Consider the following 22187-nt stretch of genomic DNA (forward strand, 5'->3'; position numbering starts at 1 on the left):
ACAAATGACATTCCCTTTAAATACTTCTTGAGAGGGCCTGTTAAATAATTCCCACATATGATATTGGGGAAAAAAAAAAAAAAGACTACATTTTGGCTTTATTTTTCAAGTTTTGCATAATGTTTCTTAACCTTAGAAGAATTAATACATTTTCAGGATTTTCTAGCTAGCAGTAATAAAGCTGGGTTTCAAACTGAGATCTCTCCAGATGCCCACACTGAAATGAGCCATGTAACAAGTCTTTCGGGAGACATGAGGGCAGGGTTTGTGAATCCTATCAGCATTGTTTGGTTAGGGCTAAGCATCAGCTTGAGTTTTTTTTTTTTAATTGATTACCAGAACATTCCAAATTAACTTCTTCAACTATTTAAAACTTATTTTTCCCCCAAAAGAAGCAGGGCATAAAACGTGAATAATAAACAATAAGCGGTTCATTAGCCATTTGCTACCACTGGCTCTAAGACAAAAGCTGTGGAACCCCATGTAGAAATCTGATTCTTTAGAATTTGTAGCAGCTATTTTCTCCGAAAGATTTCTTCCTCAACTTGTGGGATTGTATTTTGCTGTTGTTGTTCATTTAGGACTTTGCCATTTCCAAACATGGACATTGTAATTGTTAATAGTCTTCTATTTATGGAATGATAATTTTGAGCTCTTAAGGTATAAAGACAAAGGCCAGTTCTCTAGAATGACACTTTGTTCAGCCTCGTGTAACTGACTGCAGATTTGATCTTGCTGTTTTTCTTTTCTGTGAATTAATCTCAAGGAAAGACTTCAGTGTTATGTTTAGGGAATAAATGGAAAGTAGTGGTGTGGCTGGCTTAATGTTCCAATAAGGCTTCAGGACAGTTCTCCAAGTTTAAGGTGATAGGCCCCTATTACATAAAGTTAAAGCAGCAGAAAACTAGCCACTCAAATACTTTATTCTAGAACTCACACTAGATGGGAGAGTACAACTTTGCTTTTAGGTTAGAGAAAAGGTTTGGCTTTTGCTCCATTAAAAAAAAAAAAAAAACAAAATGTATTTATAGGCAGTCATAAACGCTTTACACAGATTATCTCACTGAATCCATAATAATTCTGTCGATAGATTCTATTATTGTTCCCATTTCACAGATGAGGAAACAGATCGAGAGAGGTTAAGCAAGCTGACCAGGGTTTATAGCCAGTAAGATGCAGAGCTATGATTAGACCCAGGCTATCTGATTAGAAGGCTAGGTGATATCACCTTCCCAAATTATGCTGCAGTAGAGAAAGCACACAGAAAAAGAGAGCACCAATCCCATTTCCAGCTTCAGCTCTGGTATTAACTGTCTTTCAAACTCTGCACAAGTCATCTCATTTGTCTGGGCCTCTACTTCCCTCTGTAAAATGAAGGGTAGAAACAATTTGGATTGGATGATCTCTGGAGTGTCTTCCAACTCCAAAGATCTGATTCTGTAATTGCATCTTGGCCTTAGATGTGCACACACACCTCCCCACACTGCCCCCCCCCCCCACCCCACTACTTGCCGAGGTGAAAATCTAATCCTGCTGAAAGCACCCACTGTAATTTGATGCTAAACTCAAGACCCCTGAATCCTATTACTTACAACATCCCCTCAAGAACATACAACAGTTAAACTCTGGCAAGCCAGTTCTTTAGAATAAGTTGCCAATGGGATGTGATTTTTGGAAGTAAAATGTTAATAGCAAAACAGAAAAAAGAAACAGTTCAAAACAAATGTTCCTGTCTCTTTAAATCACCTCTTTTCTATAATGTTACCTTGACAACTTAGTCTGGCTCTTTAGATATGGGGGTTTTTCAGTGTGGGAGGAGAGGGGTGTCCTCCTCCTGTTTTGAGGTTGCATGGAAAGGGAAAATGTCAAAGGCAGAGCACCAAATCCAGCAGAATGTACACAGGGCATCATGAGGGAGTGTCATCCAGAAATACTCACAGGTGTACAGAATTAGGACGCATTCTGATTCAAAGTACATTCTTTTCTGTTTTCCATAACCATAACACACATTGCAACAGCCTATAAAATGTTACATTTTTGGACCAGCACTTTTACAGAGCAGAGAGCAACAAAAGTGCCTGAAAAATAATTGCATTATTTTTAGTTGCTGTAGCAAAAGATGTACATATCAGGTTGAGGGGACAGCTCCGAAGAACTGTACCAGTGTGGAAATGCTAAAAATATTGCTCCCCCTCCAGCAATTGAAATTTTGAGCAAAGACTTAGGAAGCGGCAGGTAGGGAGATCAAATTAGAATTTACATCTCTCAGCTGTAATAAGCTTGTTATCAGGACTGGCAAGAGCTCAGGGGGCTGACAGGGGTCAGCTGGGGACTCAAGGGTAAGGAGCAAGTGAAAAAGGAGCAGTGTTGAGCAGAAGAAAGAGAGGACTTATCTCCAGTATCTAGCACTACAGAGCAGAGGCTGTGTGGAGAATGGCTGAAAAATCAGAATTGGTTGTAGAAGCAGTTTTCTTTCTGGTTGTGAGTATGAGCCCGGCAGACACCATGAGCGCTGTTGCAGGGGAGTGAGCCGGTGCTTGACACATGTGTTTCCCATTGATAACTGGAGACAGCCCAGTAGCTGTGAGTCGGTCTGACAAAGTCATATTGAAGTACGGAGTACGGTTTCAAAGCAGTCAGAAAAAGAACGGGAATGCTGTTCAGGAAATTCTTCAGGCATGGGCAGGGACTTGGCTGCAGTTCTGCAGTTGGAAAATCTGACTGGGGCAGCTTCTGAGCACAGGCTGGGCCTGCTCACACTCAGCGGGCCGAGTGGCCACCTCCTTCAGAGCTGCTCAGCACGCCCTGGGATCACGGGCGGTTTTCATCGGCCGGTTTGTGAAACGGACAAGAGAGGTAGGGTACTGTTCAGTTCTTGCGTTTGCAAGCGTCTGTTCACTTTCTAAGCTGTCTGTCTGCTATGTTTGCAGCCACTCCGAGTTTTTAGTGTGTGCATGTGTGTGTGTGTGAATTAGCAAGTTAGAACTCGGTCATGTAAACAATTGGCGTGGGGCTCCAATCTGTGCGTTTCCCCCTTTAAGGTCTGATTTTCAGCAGGGCAGAGACTTTTTTTGAAAGTTAGGATTTAGCTGGCAACATTATTGTGTAAAGAGAAGTATGTGAATTCCTTATGCTGTCACCCTGCTCCAACCATCTGTAACTTTTCCTTTCTGCGTGGAAGGGCCGTTCACTGGCAAGGAAGATAATTTTAGATGAAACTGTGTGCTTCGCTTCACAAGAGTTTTAACGGGGAGGTTTTTTGTAGTTTTTTTTTTTTTTTTTTTTACATAGCAGAAAATGGCTCTCATTTAGGAGGGAATCAGAGTTTGAAGTTTCTACGTTGGATGACACTTTCAGAGTGTCGAAACAGATATGTGTGTATGGATTTCTAAAATCTTTTCTATAGGAGTTTGACTGTCATTATCTGGGATTTGACTGTCAGTGATATATTTGCCTAGAAGTATGCTGGATCAACGTTTGTAATTCTGTTTCTATAATCATTTCTAATTTTCTCACTTGAAGTAATTTGCAGTTTTACTCTCAAAAATACTTCTGTATTTTAGGAAACATAGATAATAAAAAAGTAACAGAAAATGGCAGTTTACTCAAAATACTTCTTAAAGGACAGAGACATAATGGTGTGAATTTTATTTCATTGATTGCTTGGTCTTAGTTTGCACCTTACTGAAAAAGAGCTTTTTATAAAAATCAAAGTTTTGAAAATTTTCAGCACAACAGGGGTCTCAGTTTTCTTCCTCAGTTTTGGTGCTTCCTTATCAACTCTATTGCAATACAGATATTCTCTCATTGGAAAGCTATACCTTGTTTTAAGTACAGCATTTAGAAAACACACAGTACAATGTCATTGCATTTGAGAGACTGGTTCGGCCCAAAGCCAAGCTAAACCTTACAACTGCTTTACGATTACTAGCGCAGCAATCTGTGACAACATTGGTTTTTTCCGAAGGGGGCTTGGCGAAGAGTGTAGTTGGGGAGATGGGCGAATGAATGGAATCTTGGATACTTCTTGAGTAGCTGAGGAGTGACTAGACCTCTTAGGGTAGATCTCTGTGACAACAGGTGTGCATTTACTTGTGTCCTACAATCTTTAAACAAGTAGCTAATAGAAGAGCCTGAGGTTAATGCTGAAAGAAAAGTGGAGAGCCAGCGTTTCTCATTGCTTCTTCTTCATAGGACCTAGAATGAGAAGGCACACATTCTGTCCTATTGGTAGAAGGTCAGGATTTTCAGCCAGCAATTTTCTTTTTTCTTCCACAGTGTTGTACTTGGAGGAGGGAACTGGGACAGGACTGGCAGCAGGATATCTTTATTCTAAGAGATGGCTCATGAACATTTTCTTTTATTAATTTCATGCTTGTATTGGGGTGGTGTGGGGAGGGTTTGGGGACCTCAGGACTTGAGGAAAGGAAGGGGGTGTAGTTAGAAGTCAGGATGGACTGTGACCTTATTTTTTTTCTCCTAAAGTGCCTAATGAGTGAGAAAAATGCCAAGACAGATTAGGAACTGCTGTGAACCACAGCCAAGCCCACTGCCAATGAAAAAGGGAGCCTTCCATGAGCTCGGGTGTCATACTCCTCTATATTTAGCGTGCATCAAGCATTGAGCAGAAGAGGCGTGAAATAGCAACTCCAGGTTGCAGGATTATAAAGAGCAGTGCCTGAAACTTGGTAGAAACTCTATAGTTTCTCTCTTTTTTAGAAGTAAAGTAGGGAAAAGTCAAGCTCCCTTTGACATCTGAAGAGAAAAAGTAAGCAGCAGAAGGGAGAAGGATACAGAGGAAGAAATCCAGGGCAGAGGTGGAGGCAGTGAAGGGCGAGGAATGGCCACACCACAAACTGGGCAGTGAGAGTGCAGGGAGGAGCCCTCGGCACAGGAATGAAACACACATATTAGAAACAGCCAAAGCCACCAGGCACTGATTTGTTGGACTGAAAGTGTGCAGATACTCGGTGGCCTTGGTGAAGAGAATTCTTTTAGCCACTTCACCACAGGAGACTGCATGGTCAGCCTGCCCTGCCTTCTGGAAGTAATCAGAAAGCACATTTTGTAAGAATGGCATTGCCTGAGGGTTCAGATTTCCTAGGCAAGGAGGGGGCAGGCTCTTAAGGCCTTATTTTTAACCCATATTTGTTCCTTGCAGAGACATTACTGCCGGGAGTGTTGAGTGAAGGGACCAGGTGGAGATGGTGAGTAATTCCCGGGAGCAAAGCTTGTTCAAGGCCCTGCCCATGGTCATTTTATTATTAACATAAACTTTCGAAAGAGAGAACAAAGTGTTATATATGCCTTATCCTGATGAAGACATGTGTTTAATTTTACTTTTTTATTTTAAAAAATCTCCAGGCCGGGCACAGTGACTCATGCCTGTAATCCCAGAACTTTGGGAGGCTGAGGCAGGTGGATCACGAGGTCAGGAGATCGAGACCATCCTGGCTAACGTGGTGAAACCCCATCTATACTAAAAATACCAAAAATTAGCCAGTTGTGGTGGTGGGCACCTGTAGTCCCAGCTACTCGGGAGGCTGAGGCAGGAGAAAAGCATGAACCCAGGAGGCGGAGCTTGCAGGAGCCGAGATGGCGCCACTGCACTCCAGCCTGGGTGACAGAGCAAGAGTCCATCTCAAAAAAAACTCCAAGGGCATATACTACATTGTTGATTGTACATGTGTTGAGCTTCCCAAATCCAAAAATCTGAACTCTGAAACGTTCCAAAATTTAAAATTTTTTGAGCACTGACATGGTGCTCAAAGGAATTATTTATTGGAACATTTCAGATTTTGTATTTTCAGATTTGGAATGTTCAATTGTAAGTATAATGCAAATATTCCAAAATCCAAAAAATCTGACGTCAGAAACACTTCTGGTTTCAAGCATCTTGGATAGTTTCCTAAGCCACGTCTGAGGAACGTGCTGGTACTAGGAGCAGAAGTGGGGTTGAGAGAGGGAGGAAAGGTAGAGGTGGTCAGAAATCTTAGCTCAGGTTTGGCTCCATTCATCTTCAGATCTCAGATTTCCCATCTGTAAGATGATCTGATACCTCTGAATTGTTTTCTGTTTTCACAACCTATGATTTTTGTAATTCTGAGGCTCTTCCTTTTCTTTAAGAATAACTCTTAGTCTGTCTCCCTTAAGGGTGGGCATCTTGAGTCATTTCACCCATTTCTCCAACTTTTGCTGCTCTCTTTCTTTACTCTTCTCTGAACATATTTCAGTGAGCCTTCTCCTGACAAAAACTATGGCTCATTGAACTCAACTTAGTCATCTGAACAATGCACATCCATGGTAAGGACTTCACACATCTGTTAACCAAAAAGGAAGAGGGTGATTGTAGGGAGAGGAAGCACAGCAAGAAAGAAAAAAAAAACGGAAGGGGATATCATCTTGCTGTGGAAGAAAAGTGGTTATATTGTGAACTGAGCTCAGGGTCTGCCTCAAACGCAGACTGGGGTCCTGGCTGTGTGGCCGTAGGCAAGTTACATCATCTCCAAAATGTGTCCCGATTTCCTAATGTCTAAAATAGACATGACAATAGTATCTGCCTCATAGTGTGTTGTGAGATTGTACAGATAATGCACTTAGCATTGTCCTTTGCACACAGTAAGCACTTAAATATGTCAAATATATTAATACATATAGTTAAGATGAACTGAGATAGCACCAGGCAAATCGACAAAGAGTGAAGAAGGTAGATCGAGGTAAAAATGAAGAGTTCAGACAATCAACAAAGGAGAGGATGTTTTACTCTGAATTGTCTGGGTTACTTTTCCTATGTTGCCCAAATTTCTCTAGAGATTCCACATTTCCCTTTGTTTCACTTTTCTTGCCACACAAAAAGGTCTTCATTATTGTTTCAAATTCCTGTTGCAGAGCGTGAACTGCCTCATATAAAGGAAACCGTGTAAGCTGTAGCCTCTGACCTGCCTCTCAGACAGGTCTGTAGGACTGGGGAGGAGCATGTCACCATGGTTCACTTAGTGTATAAATCCTGTGAGATTAGTTTGCTAAGAAAGCTTTGTTGGAGGTTGTATTAATGGAGCTCAGGATGTGTAGGAGGATATGGATGCAATCACTTTATTCTTCTTTTTCCCCGATAAAGCAATGGCACCTATTAGAGCAAGCACAATTCCCTGATAAAAACTATATTACCAGGGATTAGAAACTCCTTCCTTGCTCAGACCACTTTTCCTTGCCAGTGTGATAGGATCAGACTGTCTTGTGAGCACCTTGACTTCCAAATAATATATTGTGAATGCCTGGAAACCCTGCTGTTACTTGCTGGAGTTGACGTATTCAGCCACCAAAACGATTCTTTGAGTTCAGAGTAAATAAATATCAGGGTAAGCTCCTCTCTCTAAATGAATCACTCGACAAGATCTTGTACTAACCCTCATTGGGGTTGTGGTATTGGCACTGCGTATTCAATGAAAGAAGATTGCTCCAGGGTAAGGACAGCGGGGAACAGAGCCACACTGTGTTCCTTTCATTCCTATTGTTACCTATGGTTGACTTCTCTTCTCTCTCGTGTTCTATAATCTTTCTAGCCCTTTCCTTCTATTTCTTTATTGGATTCCATTCACCCTCGCAAGTTTCTTTTTGTTATTTGTTCAGTGTGTGTTTACCAAAGTACTTATCTGCTTCCCTCAGGGGTCAGGAATATTGATAATAGGCCAGTGTCTGGACAGCATAATTTTTACCAGGTAATGAGAAAGATTAACTCATTGGGTTATGTAGCTAATATCTGTTTATTTTACTAGAAGTAAACTATACCTCAATAGACATACATACGTATATACATATCTACATGAAAGCATGCAAAGTGCTTAGAAAAATGCATGCTGTTTAGCTATTTTTATCATGCTTGTTTCCAGAAACTTTGATTAAAAAACAAACAAACAAAAAAACATAAAATGACCAAAAATGAGATGAGCATTTCCTTTCAGACCACAGGTTTCATTGCAAGCATTTGAGAGCACAGGTAATAGCTAAAGATTCTTGCCAAACATAATTGTCAACGGAGAATCTACTGGATCAATTCTAATTTTATGAAACTATTGAATCACTATAGAAGGATGTGCCTAATTTGTTGTAACTGCTTTTCATGATGCTGTAAAAATGTAGAGGTTTTAGAGACATATCAAGCATGGTTTATGACCTGGGACACAACACCTGTACTTAGAGTAACTTGCACTCTGACTGGAATACAGTAGTCACTCAATAGGTATTCAATAATGTGTCTTAAAATCAATATCCGTATTGAAAACTTCTAGCTAATACAGTCACAAAAATATTGTTTTCATTAGTAATCACATTGTTATAATCAATTATTCACATCTATCTAGAAGCATTGAATATAAGAAATGAACGAACAGATTTTCCAGCCAAACTCTCTGGGTTCAAATGCTTGCTATGCCTTTAACAAGCAAAGAGATTTGGGGTAGATTACTTAACCACTCTTTCTCATTGGCTCAACTGTAAAAATGGAAATGATTGTGAGACAGGTTATATGTCTGTGAGGATTAAATACATGTAGAACAATTATATGTCTGTGAGGATTAAATACATGTAGAACAATGTAGAACAATGTAGAACAATGACTAGTACATAGTACCATTATACAAGTGTTTGTCATTTATGTGTGCTTTCTTTATGTTAGAAAAGTGATTTATTTTTATTTTATTTTATTTTATTTTTTCTTTTGCAATTTGTCTCTAAGTATTGCTCAAAAAATCTGTGTGTAGATGGTTGGTGAAAGTAATGTGAAACCAGGAGTTCAAGCGGAAAAGACAGAAACCTGGAATTTATGGGAAACATTGGTTTTCAGTTTAGCTGACTTTGGTTTTGTTACTGCCTTACTCTGTGACCTTGATTAAGTCATTTCACCTCCCTGAACTTTGTTTTACCATCTGTTAAATAAGGATTTGGATTTTATATTGTCCATGTTCCCTTTAGGCCTTGTGTGTCACTCTCTGATCTCAAGTGTTTGAGTCATGTTCATTATTATTTTATTACACAGCTTGGTCCCCAAGCCACAGAAGAGCTGTAGTTGCTTGACTCCTATTGTCATTATCTGGTTCTGGTGGGAATCATCCATGGGGTTTTAGAAAGCACCGACCTTGTACAACACCAAGTAGCTGGTTTGCTGAGAGAATCTGCCACTACTATTAAGAAAGCTAACCATAGAAGTGGCCATGATGGGGTAGACATAGCATCCTTTCCATATGAAAATGGCACCATTATATCTGCGATCAGATGTTTGAGATTATTTTTCCTGCCCAAGGGCATTCAGTTCGCATATTCTTTTCTGGTCCTCACCTTGCAACATCAAGGACCAGGCTAGTTTTACGTAGAGCCAAACCTTCAACAATTCTTGCAATGCCTTCAAGTCTTTGTTCAACTATAGCCTTTTCCATGAGGTCAACCTTTCCTATGCTTTTAAATATTGAGCCTGCTGTATTCCCCAACCCCTGGTACTGCTGGTCTATTTTTTTTGTGCCTTTTTTTTTTTTTTTTTTAGGAGGTGGGACTTTTCCTCATAGCATTCATCTCCTTGTGACATAAGTATAGTATTCTCTGGTGTTTATGTTTGTTTTCTGTCTCCCCATCACTACCTCTTTCCACCACTATGAGATCAGAACTCTTTGTTCTTGCTCATTGATGTATCCCAGATGCCTTGAACAGCATCAGGGGAGGAACTGAAGGACAGTACATATTTGCAGGTGGTGGCAGCGTTTCAAATGCATTTCACACTGAATATGTGTCTATGGTAATTCTAAATACCTTACTTTGTATTCAGGAAAAGTTAAATCTTTGCCTCAGCCTATGAGTAATGGAGAGAAAACCGGGCCTCAGTTTAAGTTCAGACCCTAACCAACTTACTAGCTAGGGGTCTTTGAGAATACTCTTGCATTCCTTAGGACTTTAGTTTCTTCATTTATGAAATGGTTTTAATTATATTGATCTCCCATAGTGTTGCAGGAATGTATGCACTTGTGTATCTGCTAATTCCTGGTAGAAATATGCATGTGTGTTTCACAAGTATATCTGCCTGAAAGCACCTCAACTAGTACCTCATACATCTGCATCATCTAATATCTTTTGGTTCATCAGAGATAAATATTTTAAACTTAAATACAAGGTATATTACAATTTGTGTGGCATCTTGATAATATTTATTTAAAAACTATACATACACACTTTGACCTGGCAATCTGGTTTCTCAGGACTTGTCTGAGAGGTGTATTTGGACCTTTGTGAAACGTGTATGCTCTATGTCTATGGCTTTCAATAATACTTATATCCTAGAGTCTTAAAGATTCATGTCCCGAAGCCCAGTCTTCCTTCCTCTTGAAGTCCAAATTCGTTTCCAAGTGTCATTGTAGTGATCTGGTTTATCTGTCTCCTTATCATTACCTCTTCCATCTCTTTGGAATCTCATGTGCCTTCAACATTGACACACCTGTCTCTTCCGCCATCATTCCCCTGCACACTCCATCCCCCTTCTGCCCTCCAAGCCTTCTATCCTCATGTTGTTCCCCATGGGGTACCCTTGTGCAACTGGCTGCTTATGCTGAAACCTTGGGGTTCTCCTTGACTGCTGTCCTTTTCGACACCTCTTGTCTCAAGCCACAGAATCCTATTAGCTCTGCTTTCCCACAAGATTCCAAATACGGCAACTCCCCACCTTCTCACCCACTTGTCTGTAGGCCTGGGCCACTGTCACCTCTCTGAAGACGATTGCAGTAGTCACGGGCCCCTGTTCTCTACACTTCATTCTCGCTCCTACAGCCCATTCCCTAGAGAACACTAGAGTGATCCTGAAGTGAAAATCTGATCATGCCATTTCCATGCCTAGGTTCTGCAGTGGTTACTGTTGCTTTCTGTATCATACCTGAGGTTTTTACTGTGGCTCTAAGCTTCCACTTCTTTCCCCTTCTGCCTGTGCCCAGGCTTATTTTCAAACATCCTCCTCTGGTCCACTCTGATCTAGCCACACTGTCGTCCTCGCCTGCCGAGCGAGCTCCTGCCTCAGGGCCTTTGCACTTGCTGGTCCAGTTTCCTCCGACTGAAATGTTTCCCCAGACATCCTCATGCTTTACTCTCTTGCTTCTTCTTGTTTTGTTCTTAGATCTCTCTGGGATGGACAGGATTTCCCCAACCATCCCTTAAACAGGAGCTCCTTAACACCTCAGCACTGTTCCCTTCTGCTGCTTTCTATGTTTTCTTCACAAGACTGATTTCCAAGAGCAAGTAGAAAAAGTCACATGTTCATTATGATAGGTAACAAAAAATGACTGGAAACAACCTCACTGTTTGTCTCTGAGCTGGTTAAGTTAAATATCATAGATCCATACCATTTAAAACAGTGTTTTTTTTTTAAATTTTATGTTTTTATGGGACTATCACTTAGTTAAGTGGACCAAGTTAGATTTAGAACATTATGTAAAATATGCTCTTGTTTGTGTAAAAAAATATATATAAACGTGCGCATGCACTGAACATCTATATTGAATAGAGCCTGAATATGTATTAAGCATTTCTATAAGGATAAGAAATAAGTTGATAATACTGGTTGCCTCAGTGCAGGGAGGCTGAAAGTATGAATGAGAGAATTGTTTAACTGCATGTTCTTTGATTCTTTTAAATACATGCACTTGTTGAATTTGTGAGGTATTACATATTTTAGCTAAGAATTGGAATGTATAACTATTAAGTTAATCTGAATAGTTGTATAAAAAGAAACTGCCATTCCGCCATTCCCGGGCTAGTTCACATAAATAGGTGCTTGCTTTTCTGGATGAATTTTGTAAGAAATGTTGTTACCTCAAAACTAAAAGTGATGAATTTGTTACCATTGTCTAAATTGTGCCAAACATTTGTGATCCAAGACTAATGCCTGATGTGGATGACCGAATAAAAAACCTTGAAAGCAAATAGTTTTAAATCAGAGACCTAAAAACTCATATGGCTAATGGATGACTATTTCTGTACCAGGATGATCCAAAATGACTCAGATTCCACAACAAACTCTGGAAACCGTAATGAGTCTTTGAGGGAACCTATGCCTACTATTTATATAAACTGGTTACAATTTCATAGTTACATAATTCATGTTTACTTTTAAATTCACCAAATTTTAACCTGTAGCATCACCAAAAAAAATAAAAACTTACTTGATTTGCATCACTTGTCTTATTCTTAAATTAGATAATGTAGCCATCAGTCTTGCTGTATTTTTCTCTACTCCTTGTTAGAACCTGGGAGGTTCCCCACCTCTTTCTACAAACTCACCTCTCACCCTCTCCTCTGAGCTCATTCAATCCAACTCTTGAGCTTGAGTTCTTCAGGCCATAGTGCTTGCTCTGTCTTCTGCTGAAAGCTTGCCTCCACCCCCAGGTATCATCTTAATTGTCTCCTTATCAGAATGACCTTCCATAACCAGAGTGAGTCACCTTCTATTCTCTCTTACAGGTACCTCTTTGTTTCTTCCTAGCACCTGACTTTAGTTCTAGGGGTTTCATTATTGTCCATTATTGTTTATTGTCCATCTCTCCTTAAAATATGAGCTTGATGAAAGCAGAATATGATCATTTTCATCCTTTTCAAGGCCTCTATCTCTAGGACCTACTGACGTATATAGTAGATATCAAAATACATAAATATTTTACTGTTGAAAAACAGATTGGGATTGGAATTTTTTTTTTTTTGAAGGTCAACTCTGTACTTGGCCATGTCTTTCCCTGACAGTGCATAACTGAACAGAGAACTGCACTCATAGTACCCACCCCCATAAATTCCTTTATGGAACAAGAGATTATGAAGCCTTGTTCCATAATGTTGGACAAGCAGAATCGAACATTAGTAAAATGCCTGCCAGTGCCCCTTCTTGTTCTCAGCTCTGCTTTATAGTAGAGTTGATCATGGCCCATACAATTTTACAGGCCCAAAAGAAAGATCATTAGGAAACTTGATGGCATTGATGTGTTTTTAGGAAGTTTACTGGGTTTTTTGTTGTTGTTTGTTTACAAATCATCCCTGAAAACATAATGCATTTTTGCACAGCAAATGGGTAATGTAGATACTGTAATTATTTCCAGGGGGCAAAAAAGGAAAACATTTGTTGTTCTCCTGAAGAAGAGCCCTGTGGGAACAAAGATGCAAACAAAAAGTGACCACTTCAACAGTATTAGACTAGAGTATGTGCTTAGCCTCACAAAGCGGACCAGTGGTGGATGCTCCTGCCCCCACGACCCTTTTTCATCTCTATATCTTCTCGATGACCTGTAAGAGGAGCAATAATAGATTTTCACAGTAGCCATTTGAGTCTTACCAAGTATAGGAAGGAAAGTCAGCATGGTATAAAATTAATACCACTTGCATCTGATCAGAGCAGTTTCTCTGTTAAGATATTAAAGACTTGTCGAAGATGTCAGACTCATCACTTTGAAGCTCATGTAGCTTCCTTGATTAGATGGACAATGGCTACGTCCAGGTATCACGTAGGCTGGGCCTGGTTCAAAGATCTCTGTGACAGCTTCACAGTGGGTGAGATTTGTATAAAGGTAGGAGGCTCCTCAGACTGGTGTTGAGCCCTGATGAGGCTACTGGAGATGGCTGTATAGTCATCACAGAGTCACTGAGTTGTTGGTGGTGGCTGAAGTGGTAGAAGTTACACAGGGCCACACAGCCTCGAAGGAGGTTCTTCACAAGCCCAAGTCCGAGTCAACCCTTGAGATTGCTACGTTAAATTAATGTCAAGCCTTGACTCTGTAATGCTATGCAATCCCAGGTAGGAACATTTGCAGTCCCAGGTAGGAACATTTGAATGCCTGAGACCATGAGGTTACAGCTCTCCAAAGTATGCTTTAGTAATATGACCATTCAGAATGACCTTCTTGGGAAACTGTACATCTAAAATATTTGACAACTATTTAATTAATTAATGATTGTGGGCAGTTATATTATATAACATTGTCTTGTCTTTTGGTAGTTTCTTCCTATCCAATGGTAAAACAATAGGAAGTTTTACTGTATTCATTCTTTGGGAAATATAATCCTCTTACATTTTGTGTGCAAGAAACAGATGATCCTTAAGTCAAATGGATTTGTTTATAAACAGGTCAGCACTGAAAATAGCCTTATGAAGGAGTAATGCTTTGGATTTAAGCCTGCTTAGCATTAGTATAATTGTATGTGTCTTTGGAAAAATGAAGCGGTATAAGTTTTTACTTCTTCTGATATAACTATTTACTGATTACTAGAGAATACACTTTACTGTTTAATGTTGGCTTGATTTTTATTCATTTATTCATTGAACAAATGTACATTCATTCACTGAACAAATGTATTTGGCTAAAAAATACATTTGCTTTATTTCCTTTAAAACAAACATGACAATAAGGTGAATCACACAAATATTTGGATTTCACAGTTCAGATAAAGTTTATCTTTATACTGTAGTGTACTATTGTGCAATAGCATTATATCTAAAAATATACACCATAACTTAAAAATACCTTACTGCTAAAAACAACTGGGATAAGAAAAAGCTAAAAATATTAGGAATACAAACAAGTTAACTACATGAATATGTACTTATAATGAGAAAGGAAATTAAATTATTAATTTTTAAAAGACATCACAAAATCAGGAAGGATAATATTGCTAATTAACTGCTTCATATACTTTTTCTGTACTTTTTGGTTGTATAGCCTTTAATTGTCTCTTCATATGACAATTATATGCCATTGTTACTTTCTGTATAGACAATGGAAAGATAATTATTTTTATGGCAATTTTGACAAAACTTTCAAAATACTGGTGGTTGTAATGTAGAATACACACAACTTTACACAGAGATATACATGGTATACATAACCTACAAACCCAAGTATTCTGGTTAATTTTATTTTCCATAATTCCCATACAAAATAAAACACGTATGGAACATTTATGATTATGTATGCCAAATTCAATATATTCTTGACAGATCATTTGTTTTGATGAGGCATCAATGACAGTTGAATTCTACATTTGAAATTTTACATATCTGATGATTATCAAATATACTTTTGACTAGCTTCTGTCTTTTCTACTACCCATGTATTTCTGTTGCTGGCCATTGTAGGTCATGTTTACATTGCATCGTGTCCTTTGGTCCTGTTCCTTCATGTCACCATGCTTGGTGAATTGGAGCTATGGGTGGAAGGAATTTTCCTAGAAGACATTCCTACACCAGGAGATCTAGCAGTAATGTACCTCTACCGGGAAGTACTGCAAACTATGTAAATATATTCTGCATTCAAACTATATGAACCACTAAGCCAGCTTCTTCTTGGATCTCCAAAATGCATGTAAATCCTCCAGAGCTAACACGAGGGGAAGCCAGAGTAGAAAAAGATAGAGTTTAGCGAGTTGCAATGAAAACATCTTTTAAAATTTTTATATCTTTATATTAAAAATTTTTAAAGATATTTAAAATTTTTAACTTAAATTGTATGACCATTGTCATGTTTTACTGGGACCTCTCCTGGGGCCTTCAAAGGCCTGGGGCCTGCCCGAGTGAGGAATTAAAATTTTCACTTCAATTCCCTGGACAGTAAATTTGTTCCAGGAAGGAATAAGAAGAATGATAGATTGGAGATTGTCATTCGTCTTTGTTTTTATCTTTCAACATGTTTTAATTTTTGATTAGAAAAATGAATGTACTCAGCATATCTAAATTTCCCTTTCCATGCAGGATTCTTTATAACAGATGTATCCATTACCATATGTTTGCATGGAAAGGCCTCCTATTATAATTCTTTGTAGAAAAGTGTTCATCCCCTTCACTGTTTCTTTCTTATGTATTTTAATGAGTTGGAGACTGGAGTATTCTGTTCCATGGGACTCATTAAAGGGGGTGTGGTAGAGATGACATGCAATAAGTCACTATACCATGCAGCAAAAGATCCAAGTTATAATCCCTGCTCAGCTTCTAATTTGCTGTATGACTTGAAAGGGAGCTGCTTCCTCCGGGTCTTGAGTTTCACAGCTGGTCAATTTTGTGTTGGTCAAAATTAGTAGTTCCAGGAGCAAAGGATTCTGCGGAGATGCCTCAAGGGTAACCAGACCCTGCTTTAAGCAGAGGAACTCTGCTTTTTTTTTTTTTTTTTTTTTTTTTTTTTGCTATTTTACACACTAGAGTTTCTTTCAAGACTTTGTCTTACAATGATTACCCTTTGAAAAATTGAAAGCCATTTTTTAGATGTCCCAACTGTTTAGAATCTCCTGGGAGATTTTTCACAATGTTTCACCCTGAGCTCCAGATTCTGATAATGGAGCTCAAAATCTGTACCATATTTGTTCAGTTTCTTTTGAGTTTTGATGCATAATTAGGGTTGAGTGGCATTATTCTAGACCAATGGCATGCAATCCTGTCGACTCTTAGAATTACCTGGGGAAGCTTTAATAAATACTGATGCCTGGGTGCTACCTCTGTGATTGTTACTTAACCTGAGTACAGATGTGTGTTTTTTAAATTTAATTTACTTATTTATTTTTTGAGACAAAGTCTTCACTCTGTTGCCCAGGCTGGAGTGCAGTGGTACAATCTTGGCTCACTGCAACCTCTGCCTCCCAGGTTGAAGCAATTCTCCCTGCCTCAGCCTCCTGAGTAGCTGGGATTTCAGGTGCCCGCCACCATGCCCAGCTAATTTTTGTAGTTTTAGTAGAAACGGAGTTTTACCATGTTGGCCAGGCTGGTCTCAAACTCCTGACCTCAAGCGATCTTCCTGCCTTGGCCTCTCAAAATGCTGGGATTACAGGTATGAGCCACCGTACCCAGCTGAGTACAAATGTTTTTAACAGCTCCATCAGTAACTCTGATGTATGTCCAGGGCTGAGAACCCTTAGTCAAAAAATCACTGCATTCTGCCAAGTTCTACCAGTATGTGTACAAAAACAAGAAATCACAAGCATGCTATCTATACCTCCATCCTCTTATAAACATTTATTGAACATGTCGTTTCCATTTTATAACTATGTTTATGTAATGACACCATCGGTTGGGTTGAATGACAGAGAAAAGTCAACTGGCATAGTAGCAATATCACCAGCTTCTGCACACTTATTTGTAAAGAATTTCTCACTGTTTCTCTTGCCTATGAGAATTCCAGATTATTGTTCAAGACCTCACCCTGCCATAAATCCTTTAGCCCTGAACAAGCAGGTTAACTTCTCTAATCCTAATTTGGCTCATTCACAATTAGTTGATAAATATCAAAGGAAATTGCACACGTGATTCTAAGATTCTGTGATCATTTTCTTATTTCACAGAATATGATTTGATAGAAAATAAAAATCTAATTTCTTTCAGGCTTATAAAGCATTCTTTTCACTTTTATTTGATCTTCATGTTTAAAAAGGCCAGTGATTGATGACTGTGTTGTGTTCCCATCTCCTTATAACACATCCCTGATCTGCAGAGGAATTATCAGAAGCTGAGATTTAAAACTGAGATCCTCTTACACCACAAAGCTCACTGCCTGGCTGAGAACCCAGTGCTTTGGGAGCCTGAAGTGAAAATTTGCAAGTATACAAACAAGAACCTGCCCATGGTATTTAGCTTGAACCTTTATATACCCCCAGACAGCAGCAGAGCTAGTAGCAGATGGGAAATCATTCATTGGGTCAGCATTTATGCATTCTGTTTTCCATTCAATCATTCCACACAAATATTCCAACAAGTACTCATACTAGGTACTGATTTCGGCGCTAGGGTATGTGTTTCGAAAGAGACAGATGCCGTGTAGGCCTTCATGGAGCATTTCAGTTAGCCATAAGGAAGAATTCACTCAGTTTTTCAAATGGAATTCCACTGATGCCTAACGGCCATGAGTTCTCTATGGGATTTTTAGATTTTATGTGTCCATTTTAATGATTATCTAAAAACCAAAAAATAATCATATTCTGAACCATCTGGAAGATATCCTAATAACCAAGGATGTGATTTTAGCGCCCTCATTTTGGTTTTCATTATGGCCACTTTGGCACCACATATTACTAATTTATTACTATTGGCTGAGAAGAAAATAAATGGAGTAGGTCTTATTTGTAGGGAATGCAGTGTGTTTACATGACAGCCAAATGTAGTAAAAATAAGGGCTGTACCATTATCTGAATGGAGATAGGCAGTGGGTTATCACATGGCTTATGACAGAGTAGAGATGCTGTGCTCAGGAGACCTTGTGCCAGAGCCCTTGGTACCACATTTATGTGATGTAGTTTAAGGCAAATCATCCTTTATAGTACTTTGTTATTTTCCAGTTTGAGTGATAGGTATTTTCTAGCTTCATTTATATTTAATTTTAAATTTTGTTTTGGTTTTAGAATTGGATAGAAGTGATATGTTTATCTACATTTGTGTTGGCACTTAATTAGTAATTCTAGGATAAAGATAATTTGTGTCAACAGCAGGGACTTGGGAAATCTTCCTTATTCTAAAGGGCATCAACATATTACTTTATAATACATTGACAAATATTTTTCTAATTTCTCTCTCTCTACTGTGCTTAGCATTTAACTAGTTCATCCTCTCATTAGCCTATGAACTAATGTTCACATTTTACTGGACTTTGACCCTCCTTTATGCTTCTTAAATAAGTTGCATAATGATTAGAATTGCCTACCTCAAAAAGACTAACTCAGTGGATAGTTAGGTATTTACTAGACTATCACTTGTTGAAGATTCCCAAATCAAGTGGGATTCCAGCTGTGTGTCTGCAAGGACCCCTTTTAAATCGGAAATAGAGGAGCAGTCAAAGCTGCCACTGTTGCCACTGACTGGCAATACAGAATGACTGCATTCGAAATTTCTTAACCCCCCAAATAAACTGCCTGAATAATATTTTTATATTACTAAGGTGGACTGCTGGGGTTACCTTATTTTCTTCAGTCATTCTAAATTTTTCCTTCAGTTTGGTAGGTCTTTGAGCATCTCCACCACAAAGATGTTGGAATTCTGAGTTGGAATTTGGAAAACGGCCTCCTAGGAGTCCCTTTCTGCCCAGTATGTGTGTGGCTGTGGCTGTATCAGTGCACATCAGAAGTCATGGCTGTGTTAAATGAGAAGCCTCAAGCTAGCATCCAGAGAAGCCACTTCTGTCCAGAGGAAACAGATTTTTAGAGTTGTCGGAGGGTGTAAATGTAGACAGCAGCCAGCCATATCTCTTCATCAGTTGATTTTTTTTCCTTTATTTTTTTTCTCTTCTCTCAGCAGTTTAACGTGAGTGCTTCTGTCTCGCCTCATTTATTTCAGATGCCTCAGGAACAGTACACTCACCACCGGAGCACCATGCCTGGCTCCGAGGGGCCACAGGTGTACAAGGTGGGGATTTACGGCTGGCGGAAACGATGCCTGTATTTCTTTGTCCTGCTCCTCATGATTTTAATACTGGTGAACTTGGCCATGACCATCTGGATTCTCAAAGTCATGAACTTCACAATTGTAAGTAAAACCATCTAGGTTTGTTTAGCTCTCTTTGGGGAGGGGAAGCTTGGGGCAAGATGATGAAGGAATGTGGAAAAGTGATGTTATTACAGTAGGACTCAAAAGATCTGTAACCTCGTGTTTTGGTGAAAGAGCATTTCTGTTCAGATCAAATATGGGTATTGACTTCTATCTAATCTCAATTCTTCAGGGACTAGTAATCCAACTTAGAGATATTTCCCTCCTTTGGAATCTCCTGTGTGTTATCCCTCCATTTTAATAACAGTTTCTGTAGCCTGTAGCTTTCAAGCACTTTGATTAAATAATAAAGAAATAGAGAATAAATTTGAAGTATTAAATTTTCACCAATTGTAGTGATTATAAAACATTTTTTGAAGTAGAGAGTTGAAACATTTGAGTAAAATTGTACTGTGAGCATTATCTATCTAAAAATTTTAACTATTTATGCTTGATTATCCATCACTCTGGTTAGTTACGAATATCCTCAATTTTTCGGAGGATGATCCTCTTTGCCACTGGTCTGGGTAAGACAGAAATTAGAGGAATGTAGCTGTGGTTCATTTTTTTTTTTAAGAATTGAGGTTTATGTGTCTTCAGTAAAACTCTTGCTATTGGTGTTTGGGGTCCCTGTACGGACTGGACATTTACTGTTGTAGTTCAAATGAAAAAATCCTGGAAAAATGACTTTTGGAGTTATTTAGAGGTTTTATACCTAGAAATTCTGATCTATACTAGCAATGTAAGTAGTCTTAACTCATTAATGAGGAAATACTGGGCAGCAGTCTGCTGTATTGAGCATAACTTCCTTTCTTGTTCTGATGTCAAAAGTAAGTAATATAGATTGGCAATACAAATAACTCCCAGGTCAGGCACATTGGCTCATGCCTAAATTCCAGCACTTTGGGAGACTGAGTCAGGAGGATCACTTGAGGCCAGGAGTTCAAGATCAGTCTGGGAAACATAGCAAGACCTCATCTTTGCAACCAAGCAACAAATAACAAACCAGAAAACAAACCACATCACAAACAAATAGGACAACCCTCTTGTTTGGTAAATAAACATGACCTTTACAAAGTAACAGTAAAGTTTTCATGTGACAATCCCAAATATCATAGTGGATATTTGCGTTTTCTAAATTACAAAATTCATTTTTATCCTTGACAACCTATGCATAGTCACACTTTCTTGCCTTTGCTCATACATTTTCTTCTGTTTAGAGTGCTTTTCTCTGTCTTCCCTGTCTGGTAAAACTTGTCTTGATATACCTGTGGTTCCATTTATGTATCTCTTATTATATTTACCACTCCAGATAATAATTTTTACACGTATTTCCCAGACAAACTGAACTTTGAGAAAGGCAAAGCCTGCGTCTTTTCTGTGTGTGGCTTTGTCCATCACTCATGCTAGGGTTTCTTGGTGCTTGACTTAATTAGGACTCTATAAACCAAGGTTACAGATATTGCTTCAGGCCTCAGAATGGCTCACTTTTTAGTATTCGTGGTAAGAGTTAGGAAACTATAAAAACAAAAAAATTACCTTGATGTTACAAATTTCTATCTTGAGGGGAGAAAATAATTCAATTCTTTCTAAAAACATTTTCTTTATGTATGTATGTATTTATGTATAGGCAGGGTCTCGCTTTTTCACGGAGGCTGGAGGACAGTGGTACGATCATAGCTCACTGCAGCCATGGACTTCTGGGCTCAACCAATCCTCCCATCTCAATCTCCCAAGTAGCTAGAACTACAGACACACACCGTCATGCTTGACTAATTTTTAAATTGTTTATAGAGATAGGTGTCTCACTATGTGGCCCAGGCTGGTCTCAAACTCCTGGCCTCAAGCAGTTCTCCTACCTCAGCCTCCTACAGTGCTGGGATTAGAAGCATGAGATATCACGCCCAGCTAAGAGTTCAGTTCTTTTAAAAAATGCAGAAAATCTTCTATATTGCAGTAGTAACTTTGGAAGATTATATGGTCAGTTTCCATGGGGTTGTAGGCATCCAAGGTAATAGTTCTAAAGTATTAGAGCACATTAGCTTCTGTTTCTGAGTTAGACTCAATCAATACTTCTCAACTTGGACTTTACTTTTTTTTTTTTTTTTTTTTTTTGAGATGGAGTCTCACTCTGTTGCCCAGGTTAGAGTGCAGTGGCATGATCTCGGCTCACTGCCAGCTCCCCCTCCCGGGTTCATGCCATTCTCCTGCCTCAGCCTCCTCAGTAGCTGGGACTACAGGCGTCTGCCACCACGTCCAGCTAATTTTTTTTTTGTATTTTTAGTAGACATGGGGTTTCACCATGTTAGCCAGGATGGTCTTGATCTCCTGACCTCGTAATTTGCCTACCTTGGCCTCCCAAAGTGCTGGGATTACAGATGTGAACCACCGCGCCCGGCCTGGACTTTACTTTCTTTAAAGACAAGCAGAATTCAGAGAAATGTTTAAGCAAGAGAGCAAGATGTAATCAGATTTACATTCTAGAGAGCTTGCATAGGTGAGGAAGCAATAGAATGGGGAAAGTTTGTTAGAGCTGAAGGCTCTGGAGGATGCCCTGGGTCCATTCGGCCTTAAGTCCCAGTGACCACGATTGCCATCTGTCGATGTGCATGTTCTGCAATGTTCTTAATTTGTATTTCAAAAACTTGTAAATTAGGAAAACTTCTCTGTTGTAATATTAAGG

General features: G+C 39.1%; 1 protein-coding gene across 2 annotated transcripts in view; it reads left to right on the forward strand.

Moving 5' to 3' along the window:
* Positions 1–1853: 1853 nt before the first annotated feature.
* The window catches only part of SGCD (sarcoglycan delta), a 438666-nt gene continuing 418332 nt past the window's right edge, over positions 1854–22187 (forward strand). Inside the window, exons 1-3 of one of the 2 annotated variants that reach the window (XM_017960078.3) lie at positions 1856–2856; positions 5162–5207; positions 19316–19504. In XM_017960078.3, coding sequence (XP_017815567.1) covers positions 5205–5207; positions 19316–19504 — 192 coding nt within the window. In that variant the 5' untranslated portion in view covers positions 1856–2856; positions 5162–5204. Of the gene's footprint in view, positions 2857–5161; positions 5208–19315; positions 19505–22187 lie in introns of both variants that reach the window. The other variant, XM_009209470.4, reaches the window with a different exon arrangement.

The sequence above is a fragment of the Papio anubis genome, chromosome 5 (genome assembly GCF_008728515.1).
Source record: "Papio anubis isolate 15944 chromosome 5, Panubis1.0, whole genome shotgun sequence".
NCBI classification, from domain to species: Eukaryota; Metazoa; Chordata; class Mammalia; order Primates; family Cercopithecidae; genus Papio; species Papio anubis.